Source organism: Lissotriton helveticus, chromosome 4_1 (assembly GCF_964261635.1).
Source record: "Lissotriton helveticus chromosome 4_1, aLisHel1.1, whole genome shotgun sequence".
NCBI lineage: Eukaryota > Metazoa > Chordata > Amphibia > Caudata > Salamandridae > Lissotriton > Lissotriton helveticus.
Genome location: NC_136063.1, coordinates 84,868,018 through 84,880,700, shown reverse-complemented (window position 1 = coordinate 84,880,700; position 12,683 = coordinate 84,868,018). Strand labels below are relative to the sequence as shown.

General features: G+C 49.5%; 1 protein-coding gene across 1 annotated transcript in view; it reads right to left on the bottom strand.

The window, feature by feature from the left end:
* LOC144828379 (E3 ubiquitin-protein ligase TRIM39-like) overlaps positions 1-12,683 on the bottom strand; it is a 149,102-nt gene that overhangs the window by 36,485 nt on the left and 99,934 nt on the right. The window contains exon 3 of the mRNA XM_078686491.1: positions 2,261-2,491. Coding sequence (XP_078542617.1) covers positions 2,261-2,491 — 231 coding nt within the window. The remainder of the gene's footprint in view (positions 1-2,260; positions 2,492-12,683) is intronic.

Here is a 12,683-nt window from a genome sequence, read left to right as displayed (position 1 = left end):
CTCGACTGTTGCCTCCAACGTACACTGCTTCTTCTGATTACCACAAGACCAGAGTAGCAAGAGGTGTCTTCAGCGAGGAAGATACCGCTGGTCAGGAAGCTGGTGACTTCTTCAAGGGTTTCCTTCCGTTCTGGGGGCCTATGGCCAATAGTAGAAACATACGTCAGCTAACACGGGTAGTTGAATCTACTATTACCGAAACTGCTGGTGCCCTTAGCAATTTGACAGCTGAGCTTCAGGCGGATCGACTCATGACGTTGCAGGACCGTATGGTTCTAGACATGATACTTGCAGATCGAGGTGGGGTATGCAGAATGATCCAATCGAGCTGCTGTGTTTTTATTCCCAATAATGCTCCGACTGTCTATGAGGCGATCTCTAAGCTACACAAGATTTCCGACTCTATACACGTAGACAAGGGAAACTGGTCCTTCATGGAATGGTTTTGGACTCTGATATCAGCGTGGGGATGGAAGGTTCTGATGGTCATTGGTGTCATCTTAGTATTCCTGTTCTCGTGTTGCCTGATTATCCAGTGTGGTCCCGCTCTGTGTAGTCTCTGTGCTGCAACCTGTTTCAGAAAACCACCTGCGTTTGGAGAAAAGGCGCGAGAAAGGATGATGATACAACAACATGTCACTGACCTGATGAGCATAGAATTAGATTCTGACATAGACTGAGTAATTGCCTATGTAAGGGCAAAAGGAGGGTCTGAGGTTCCATGACGATTTGAACCCGTGTTTTCAACATTGTCGTAAATACATAATTTTGGTATCAGTGAACCGCAAATGATCCATTTAGCATATCCTGGTGTTTTCGCTATGCTACGAGCAAGAGTACTCCTGTTACAAACACATTTCTGATCTACCCATGGCATCCATCTTAGATTATGGCAGTCATTTTGTGTTTCTTGCCCTCACATAGACAATGGACACGCAATGACCTCTGATTACTTCATTTCGATTAAGGACACGTAGGCTTGGCCAGCGATTCACCTCTCTAGTGACACGTACACCTTAGAACACAACACACCGTGGCTGCATGACTCGACAGAAGCTGCCTCCTCTGCCTGAGGCCAGCCCTGCTATACTGGTTCTCGTGTTCGTTGGCCTGATCATGATTAGGCGGCCAAAGCTGGTAGCCTTGCCCATTTACGACCCACAAACATCTCTTATCCTGTTTTTCTATCTTCTGCACCTGGCTCTGCTCCTTTCCTTCTGGGCCTTTATTAGGGGGAGGTAACGAAATTTACGATGAGGCGGTCCGGCTCTTGAATGAAAAGCTGACATGGGATTGTGATGGAATAGTGGGAACCCCTCGTTCGTAATGTTTTGGAATTAGATATTGTCGACGATTCCTGTGCAACGCCAAATATTTATTGTTTAGGACACAAAGGTTTGGGAATGTAATAACATGTAAAGAATTTGCCTGAAGCCCAATTTTTAGTATATAAGGAGCAACCCTCTTTGTACAAATCGAACAGGCTCCTAGAATCTGCCCGTGTGTAGTTTCTGTGACTTCTGTGTCCCTGCAGTAATAAACCTTTGGTCTTTGACGCCACCATCGAGAAGCCCGTGTTTCTGTTTATTTGTGCACCGAGACAGGTAGAACTCCGGGGTCTTCGGGTGTTATCCCTGACACCTCTGGACGGAACCAAAAAGTCCAGAACTCCAAGCTGAGATGTAGAACGTCCATATGTGCATGCGTAGGTACGAGGTTTGCCAGTAATCCAAGAGTTTTTTTTATATATAATCATTTAGGTTCAGTAGAAAGGGAGGGGGTTAGCATACCTGTTTTATAAATGTTTGCCTTTTTATGACATATGGTTCATTACCCATGCTAACAGTATTTTTGTTATGCATTTGTTTTCAAATTGTGGCGGAAATACTGCATTCTAGAGCACAATAGTTTCAATAAATATTATAAACTTCCCTCGTATCTCCTTTTTATGTTATTGTGGGTGAGTATGAGTAAAATGTGAACGGATGTGTCATGTTACCATGATTCCTGAGAGGGTCAAGAGTGTTGTGTTTTGAGATGCCAACTCTCTTGTCTCTCTGGTAAGGTTAAGAGGGCAATCAGGGTACTATAACTAGTCGGACTCAGGCTCATAGGTACTGAGGCGGTATGGTGACTCAGTCCCTACAGGCCGATGGTCTATGGTCCCAAGAATCATTTTGTTCCCAAGCAGAATCCCTGCAACAGCTCATATGACCTAAGCACTTCTGTATTGTTTTGTATTTACCAAGCAGTGTCTCACCTTCAGGAGGTCCAACGCTGGCTCCTTGCATTTCTTCTCTAGATCGGTTATCAGGGCATTAAGAGAAGTGATTTGATTGGACAGTTTGGAGATATTTGCATTTTCTACCCTGATAATTGTCTTCTCCATCACCTCCAGTCTCTGGTACAGTGTCTGCTCTTGAACTCTCAGGAGCTGGCGCAGCTCTTCAATCTCAGATGCAATTTTCTGCTTCTCGGCTCTCACCTTGTTCTGTCAGAATGAAAGAAATGATGGTTAGATTCTGGGAAGATTTTAATGAGCACCGCCATAGGTAGTGTGCAGGAAGGGGCTGCGGGGGCATACGGCGTTCTGACAGAAACCAACACCACTAGAGCTTGTGCCATATTTAGGGGCGCAGGTGGTGCAAAGCTAAAGCTACGCAATACAAGGGTTGTTTTTGCTGCTGCACACTCTTGCTGCCTTCCCTTCTACTGTCTTAGTTCTCTGCTCCCAACAACACAGCCCCTCACTGGGCTGTGCACTGTCCACCCACCTCCCCCACTGAGCAGGCACTGTCCAACACAGACCCCCCACTAAGCCTGCACTAACCACTCACCTCCCAACTGAGTTGTGCACTGCCCACCAACAATGAGCCTACAGCCCCCCACTGAGCTGTACACTGCCCACCCACAAAATCCTCGAAACCCTCAAAGGAGCTGTGCACTGCACACAGTACCTCACTATGCTGCGCACTGCACACTCACACAGCCTTCCACTGAGTTGCGTACTACCCACCCACATAGCCCCTGACTATGCTGCACATTCACACCTACACAGCCCCTACTGAGCTGTGCCCTGTCCTCCAACCTCACCCACTGAGCTGTACACTGCTCACCCAACAAACACCGCACACAAACCCCATATTGAGCTGTACACTATCTACCCAGGCAGTCCTCCACGGAGGTGGGTACTGCCCACCCATGCAGTCTTCCACCTACATTCCCAACTAGCAGTACACGGCTAACCCACACAGACCCGCACTAGGCTGTGCTTTGCCCACACACACAGACCCAAACAGCACCTGCTGCATTGAGTTGTTTAATTTCCACACACAGCTCCCCACTGAGCTCTGCACTTTCCACCCACAACACCTCCCCCACTGAGCTGTGCCATGGTCACCCATACAGCCCCTACTGAGCTGTGCACTGCTCAAGCCCTCAGTTCTTCAGTCAATCAGGACACTGAGGTGTGCGCTGCTCACCCACACAGACCAGGTCTGAGCTGCGCACTGTCCATCCACAAAGCCCTCACTGAGCTGAACACTGCCCACCCAACCCTCCCCCTCACCGAGTTCACTGGAATTGATTGATCATATCTGCGCTAGTGAGAAGGAACTACATGAACTTAAGGACACTTTTAGTTTTGATAAATGGAGCATATAGCCTTGGTTGAAAAGCATATTTTGGGGAGGGGGGAAGGTATTGGAAATATTTCTAGCGGGACTACTGCCTTAACTATTTTCAGGCACAAGGACTGCCTTGTTCTTTTATCACTTTATATCCCTAACAAAATCTGCTTATCTCATATCAACTGTTTCACCCAAGATAGAGAGCCCGCCCCTTCCTTCCAACGCCAGATATTCGAGAAAGGTGAAGATTCAAATAGGAAATCTGATTATGGACTGCTGGAATCTGATGATAATGACATGTTCAAGAAAGATAATAGAAGTGAATAGACTAATGATAATTGATTTGCAATCTCAGAATTAAGCCGGACTTGAAGACCCAAACTTCTGCCTTTCTCACCTACTAAAAGACTGAGAGCGCAACTGCAAAGGCTCATTAAACGTCTTGCAATGAAACCTAGAGATCCTCTTGTTGAGGTCTTTTCCAATTTAGCTAATTTTTCTCCTCTTAAAACCACACCATTTGCTTCCACCACGGCCAATTTTCTAACAGATGTGGATTGATTACATGCGTTTTGGGATAAAGACCCTTGCTTGACAATTCTGTCTAGAAAATGCGAACTAGTGGAACTGCTCAGAACCACGCCATCGTACACAAGAACACCATCCGCATCTCAACTAACTCCGACGATACCTTCACCGCCGCCGAACACCTGCACTTCCAGATACACACTGACCCCAAGACCACCCTCCAAGGCACCCTCATCTACAGACCCCCGGGACCACGCACACAATTCAGCGAAGACATCGCAGACTTCATCAGCCCGCACGCCCTGCCCTCCGCCGACTACATCCTCCTAGGGGACCTCAACTTCCACCTGGAGAACAACAATGACAGAAACACCACCGCCCTGCTGGACAACCTCGCCAACCTCAGACTCAAGCAACTGGTGAACACTCCCACCCACTACGCCGGCCACACGCTTGACCCCGTCTTCTCATCCAGCAAGCACATCTCCTTCAGCCACGCCACCGGACTCCACTGGACCGACCACAGCTGCGTCCACTTCAGCTTCAGAAAAACTGTGACCCACCACCACCCGCAACAGGTACCCCGCCGAAGCAGTAGCAAGATCACCGCCGAGAAGCTCACCGCCTCCCTCAGCCAGAACACACCCACCAACACAACGGACCCAAACGAAGCAGCCAGCAACCTCACCAAGTGGCTGACCGCCTGCGCCGACGACCTCCCACCACTAAAGTACCCTCCCAGCAGACCCGGCAGCAAGAAAACCCCCTGGTTCATCAACGAACTCAAGGAACCCCAGAAGAACTGCCGCACCCTCGAGAAAGCCTGGCGGCTCAACCAGACCACAGACAACAGGACCGCCCTCAAGCACGCCACCCGCAAACACCACCAGCTGATCCGCGCCACCAAGAAGTCAGCACTCAAAGAACGACTGGACAACAACGCCCACGACAGCAAGGGTCTTTTCAGCATCGTCAAAGAGTTCTCCAACCCCAGCGCCGGAAACACGACATCACTCCCTCGCAAGACCTCTGCAACTCACTTGCCACGTTCTTCCACCGCAAGATCGCCGACATACATAACAGCTTCGACGCACAGACCACGCACCCTACCACCGAACCAATGCCCGCCACCACCACCCTCTGCAACTGGACCCCGATCAAAACCGAAGACACCACCCGCACGATGAACTCCATCCACTCCGGATCACCAACCGACCCCTGCCCACACAACGTCTTCAACAAAGCTGACGCCATCATTGCACCCCATCTCCGGGACATCATAAACTCCTCCTTTCACACCGCCACCTTCCCGGAGAGCTGGAAGCACGTCGAGCTTACCGCCCTCCTGAAGAAACCAACGGCGGACCCCACCGACCTCAAGAACTACCGTCCCATCTCGCTCCTTTCCTTTCCGGCCAAAGTCATTGAGAAGACCGTCAACAGACAGCTTGCCGCCTTCCTCGAGACAAATGGATCCCTCGACCCCTCGCAGTCCGGGTTTCGGGCCAACCACAGCACCGAGACCGCCCTAATTGCAGCCACCGACGACATCAGAACCCTGATCGACAACGGGGAAACAGCGGCCCTCATCCTCTTGGATCTCTCTGCGGCGTTCGACACCGTCTGCCACCGCACCCTAGTGAAGCACCTCAGCAACATCGGAATCCGAGAGAAAGCACTGGAGTGGATCATCTCGTTCCTCGCCGGAAGAACCCAGAGAGTCCGCCTCCCCCGTTCAGATCCGAGGCCACCAAAGTCATCTGCGGCGTACCACAAGGATCTTCACTCAGTCCAACCCTCTTCAACGTCTACATGAGCCCCCTCGCAGCCATTGCACGCCAACACGACCTCAAAATCATCTCCTACGCCGACGACACCCAGCTGATCCTCTCCCTCACCAACAACCCCACCACCGCCAGAGCCAACCTACACGAAGGGATGAAAGACGTCACCGACTGGATGAGGAACAGCCGCCTTAAACTGAACTCAGACAAGATGGAAGTCCTCATCCTGGGATCATCACCCTCAGCCTGGGACGACTCCTGGTGGCACCGCTCCCAAGCCAACGGACCACGCACGCAACCTGGGCTTCATCCTGGACTCCTCCCTGTCGATGACCAGACAAGTCAACGCCGTCTCATCTTCGTGCTTCAACACCCTGCGCATGCTCCACAAGATCTTCAGATGGATCCCCACTGAAACCAGGAAGACCGTCACCCAGGCACTCGTCAACAGCCGACTGGACTACGGGAACACGCTCTTCGCCGGAACCACAGCCAAACTTCAAAAAAGACTCCAGCGCATCCAGAACGCCTCCGCACGACTCATCCTGGACATCCCCCGACACAGCCACATGACCGGACACCTGAAAGACCTGCACTGGCTCCCCGTCAGCAAGAGAATGACGTTCAGACTCCTCACCCACGCACACAAGGCTCTCCACGAACTGGGCCCCAAGTACCTCAACGACCGCATGACCTTCTACACTCCCACCCGCCAGCTACGATCAACTAGCCACGCCCTCGCCACCGTACCACGCATCCGCAGAGCCACCGCTGGAGGAAGATCCTTCTCCTACCTGGCAGCCAAGACCTGGAACTCCCTCCCCACCCACCTTCAGCGAACCCAGGACCATCTCTCCTTCAGAAAGCAGCTCAAGACCTGGCTGTTCGAGCAATAACATACCCCCTCCCCCAGCGCCTTGAGACCCTCCCGGGTGAGTAGCACACTTTATAAATGCCGTGATTGATTGATTGATTGAACCAGTCTGAGAACTAAGCTGGAGGAATACACAATGTCTGTCTGCAATTTGAAAAACGAACTTCCAGTGACTGTGACGAGCTTGCCTAACTAGAAGCCAGGAGATACACACAAGTAATGATTGGGAGATGCTTTAGAACCCCATAGTTGGAGTAGCTACTCCCAATTCCCTTTCAAGGAGAAAATTCGACCAGTCTGCCAGGGTGGGTGACCTTGACCCTGCTTTGAAGGAGTGACCTGAGTGACTGCTCAGGAAATGCATTGGAAATACCCTTGTATGATAAAAGGGACAACCCAAAAGGATAGGGGATGCAAAGGACTGCAGAGAACTTTAAACCCCCACTGTAACACAAGACAAGGTAATTACCGCTGTACTACAGGGGAGGTCTGTGTTTCCGTAAATGTCTCCCCAGCGAAGGCAGCGTAGCTGACACCTGATGCCCAGAGTGTCTTGGAACTCAACATGTTAACAGTTCTGCTGTGCCATCTAACACCAAGCAGCATCTAAAGAACTAAAGAAGTTTTGGATACGATCAGTGGTTGGTTTTGAAGAAGTTACATGTGCTAGAAGAAGTTTGGCACCATCAGAAGGCAAATGCTCCTGCACAGAGTGCTAATCACTGCAACAAAGATAGTGGATAGCTGCTTGCTTTGGTACGGGGATTAAGATTTGGTCCAAGAAGAACCCAAGGTCATGGTAAGGATCCCCTTGACCTAGAGCTCCACACTCCCATCATAACCTCCTGATTGGTGCTGGCACTGCCACCGCTTATTTAAGATTGTGAACATAACCACCAAATCATGAATTTTAATCACTTCCCACCCCCCAGTGACTGGGCAGGGGAAAATATTGCTGCATTATTACCAGTAGTTGGTGTAGTATTAACCCAGTGAGTCATGCATGTCGTGCAGCATCCATAGCGGAACGGACTCCGCTGAATAGAGATGTCTGCAGTCGTAGCCTGCATGAAAGAACTTCACATCCTTTTATACTCAGGACAAAGATGCACTGCAGCATTTCATCCCAGAGGTCCGGAAAGAGTGCATGACTAGGTTGGGACTGAATCAGAATATTCAAAGTGAGCTCTAACAAAAGTATGGCCCCAATGGATGTATGACGTTACAACGCATACTTTTACAACGCATGCCTTTACAACGCATTTTTTACAATGCAACATCCATTACAACGCATTCCTTTACAACGCATGCCATTACAATGAATTTCCTAAAACTACCATTATAAAGCATTCCATTACAACGCATACTACCTTTACAACGCATACCATTACAACGCATACCATTACAACGCATGCTTGGTAAGTATTGGATAGTATAGGGGTAAAAATTACTATTCTAACTCCAGGGGGTGCAACAGTAGGGTAAGTGTTGGATAGAGAAGGGGTAAAATTACTATTCTAACTCCAGGGGGTGCAACAGTAGGGTAAGTGTTGGATAGTGTAAGGATACTATGCGTTGTGATGGTATGCGTTGTAATGACTGCGTTGTAATGACATGCATTGTAATGTATGCGTTGTAGTGTCATGCTTTGTAATGGTTGCGTTTTAATATCATTCGTTGTAATGGATCTTGCGTTGTAAAAGTTTTGTTGTAATGTTAGTGCGTTGTAAAAGTTGTGTTGTAAAGGTTGTTTCCCGGCCCCAATAGTACCACTGAGAATCCCCACTGCAGAGCCAGGGCCAATGTGATTTACTGCATGTGAGACCATGGTAGAGAGCCTTGGGGAGGACAGAGGCTAGAGGGTCTCAACCATGGAGTGTTGAAGTAATTTGCAAATGATGACCCATGACCTGCCCTGATATGGCTTTGCAAAATGGGTCAAGTCCAACCCTTCACACTTTCCACTCATGGTACTCTCAAACTGTGGAACTGGTTTAGGGTAGTTCTTGTTGGACTTAGCCCTTTGGCCGGTTCACCCCTAAACCTTTTGCTTTTAAATGTGACCTGGTGTTAGCTGTTTTTGGCTTCTGTGCACTTTAATACTGTGTCCCAGTGTAAAGTGCTGCACAGCCTGAGTGTGTGTGGTGAGATTGGCCTGCCCTCCCATAGGAATGCATGGGGCATATGTGTGTCCATGGTAGTTCCTGATGTGAGAGGAGTGCAGGGGCGAGTTTGGTATGTGCGAACTCGTGAGACTAAATGCTGCGTGACGGTGTGAGCAGATTAATTATTACTAGTGTAGAAGTGCCACTTCTAGAAGTTGGCATGTCTGTGTGCAGTGAATGTGAATTGACTGTCTGGCTTGTGATTGACAGGAGCTGGCTGGTGTGCCTGGCTCCAGGAGTCAGGATGGGCCTGCCCGGTGGTGAATGGGGAGATCTGCATGTTGATGGAAGGGAGGAGTTGCACCTGGGACCTGAAATGGGCTGTGCCTTCCCTCCACAATGCTGGCTCCGCCCCCTGGGATGCGTCTGATGTCCCTAGCCTGTCCTGTGAATAGGGAGAGGGGCTGAGCAAAACAAAGTGCTCATCTCCCCCTGCCCTACAACCTTAGACAAAGGAAATGTTTGTATAAGAAGGGGCTGTGACCCCATGTTTGTTGCTCTCTTGTGCCTGACTAAAGGGGGGCTTGCTGCTGCTGCTGGGCACCAGGAGGAACCGCCACTGAGGACTGCCTCCCTGCTGGAGGGCCCTGTGAGCTGGCCCCTGGGCCCAGCCTTTACCCCCCTCTGCATTCTGAAGGACTTACTATGGACTTTGCGCTATTGCCTGAAAATCGCTTTATTTCCCTGAGGAGCGCTGGGTTTTCCTTTTCTAAAGAGGCGCTTTGTTGGCCCGAGGACCGCCTGGTTGTGCGTTGCTCATGAAGCGTTTTTTGGAGCATCGCTTTGTTTGGAGCAGGGCACCTACATTCCACTGCAGCACGAGGCTGTGAGCCTTCTTGAGAGGGGAATCCCCGGCGTGGAGATTCCGCCGCAAGCTCCCTTGTTTGCGGAGCGGGAGCCCACCCTGCACTGCCTGCCGCATGGTGGAGAAGACATCTGCCTACCCCATGTGTATGCTGTGCTTAATCCCTAGCGGGTGCCCACCCCGCCAGGAACCTTGTCCTTAAATGGCTCGGGATGGGCTCCACTACATAGCCTGGCATCGCCACGGACTATGCTCCGCATTGCCTTCACATTCTATCAGACTTATCTTGTGAGGCACCTACCAGTACCCCCATTATGGGAACTGCTCCCCTCTCACCCTGCAGGCGACCCACGGAGCCCTGAAAGACTTTGAGGCCAACTTTCATCTCTACTTTCTCTACGTCAAGACTAGTTACTGCCCGCAGTAACCAGCGATCTTGGCCGGTGTATCTATTTCCATCAGCCACCTCTCCGGCCTTACCCGTGCCAAGTGTACTCTAGCTTAGATAAACCTTTGACCTTCAGCTGTTAGTAGATCTCTCAGACCGTGTACATCGCCCTGAGACTCCAACCCACTTGATCGCTGGGGAGCTGTCATTTGCGCTTTTGAGTTGTTATTCTCATCGGAAGAGTTAGTTCTGCCCTTTTTAACCCAAATTTACATTTGTGTGAGCTGTTACACCACATATCAAGTGGTCGCTACATTGAATTCAGATGGCCCTTCCAAATATCTTCTAAAGTTGTCGCCCTGAAGAAGGAACGATGTAATTGTCTGTGTGTTCTAAACGCGAATAGGCGTTTTTTTGTTTAGTCTTGTGTGTATTGCTTTTTTGACAAATTAGTGTATTATGTGTTGTCTTTACATATACATTATTGTTATTTATTGTATGCTTTTGTCTTCCATGTAGCGTTATCAATTCCACTCTAGGCTTTTTTAATGATGGGCCTCTGCCTGTACATTACTAACACTCCTTGTGAAACCATGTCAGCAACTTTTAAATGTTTATATATATGTGATTATCTTATCTTTTTGATATTAATAAAATATGAAACAATATATGGTGTGATGTTCTAAAATCTATGGGACAACTACTTTAATGATTGGGATGATTCGCCCATAGTATTATCTCCTCAGGAGGAAGTTTTTGTTGTTGTTTTATTTGCCCACCCCGCCAGGGACCTTGTCCTTAAACGGGAGCCTACCCCGTATTTTAGTCTCCAGCCGGAAGGTGCCGGGAACCTTGAGGGCCACCGCGCTGTCTGTGGCGACCCGAAAGTGCTGGAGAGAAAACAGGAAGCAGACAGGAGCCCACCCCGCGCTCCTGTAAACAGAGAAGAAGCTCCATAGGACTGCAGTGGCTGGAGAAGTGCTCTAAAATGAGCAGTATTCATGGTATAGAATGCGGAGGGTCCGCCATATATAGAAGGATACCATCAGCGTTTAGGGAGATGACATCTTCCAGCTCCTGGTTGGAGACTGCATATCTGCTCGCCCAAGCGAATCCAGGCTGCTAGCGGTACCAGTTCCACCACACATAATAAAGTCGACAGTGGGCACCTTTGTGTGGTGCCCATTGAGAGCCTGAATCTATCAGAGAGTAACACATTAACCCACACTTTTGCCAAAGGGTTTGTATACAACAGTCCTACCCAGGATAGACAGTTTCGCCCAAAGCCCATCTTGCCAAGTACCGCCATTATATACTCCCATTCCAAAGAATCAAAGGCCATTTTGGCGTCTAAGGCCAGGAGGACCCCTGGAACTTCAATCCCAGCACTATGTGCTGAGCAACCCATCAGCCTCCTCAGATTGTGTCTTGTGCAGGTTGTGTCTTGTGGCCCTGTAGGGCATAATCCCAGATTGGTAGGGGGCAAAAAGGGAATCCACCACCTGTGTGAGGCGGGTCATCATGATTTTCCCAAGAACTTTAGTTTCTGCATTTATCAGCAACATTGGCCTATACAAGACACAGTCGTCCATTGGTTTCACTTCCTTGTGTATAAGGGCCATCATCGCCTCTCTAAGGTCCAGTGGCAAATGGCCCATCTCCTTGGCTTCATTAAACATATTAAGCATTGTTTTCACTACTTAAGATTTTATGCATTTGGAGATTTCTGGCGGAAAGCCATTGGGGCCAAGGGTCTTGCCACTACTTATTGGGGAATAGCCTCAGCCACTTCCCTCTCAGTGATCTCTTTATCCAGCAGGCCCCTCTGATTGAGGCCAAATAATGGTATGGTCCCTGTAGAGCCCCACTAGGTAATCAGTGAATGCCTGTGCGATTTCCAAAAGGGTCTCTCTCAGCCCTGGCTCCTGTTTTCTAATCCCCCCGTATCCATCTCTGTCCTTCCTCTTTTCTGGCCAACCAGGCTAGACATGTGCCAGCCTTATGACCCACTGCATTGAGTCTACCCTGGGTGGCTCAGAACTGGACCCTAGCCTTCTGGCGCACCAGGGCTGTATAGTCCTGCCTCACTGCCTCTGTTCTATGGGCCAGTTCTCTAGAGGGAGTGGCAACATATTTTCACTCCTGCTACACTCCCGCACACATGCTAATATTTGTCTACTAATTATGTTTTTTACGTCTCCCTTTAAGTTGATTGGCGATTGGACGGATCTCTCTCTCTCAAAGTACCGGATGGTAGCTGTGGCCATCAACTGTCTTGTGCCTCTGTCTGTTAGTTCCCAGAAGATAAGCCGCCACATTCTCTATTCCACCTTGGTACACCCATTTGAACCATCGTGCTCAAAGGCGAGTGGTCTGATATCACTCGACTGAGAATATCTGTATGGGTTAACCTGCCCATCCAGTGTTTAGGTACCAGTAGATAGTTCAGCCTGGACAAGGTGCCCAAATAATTGGTTGCATATAAATACTGGCATTGCCCCGGATGTGTC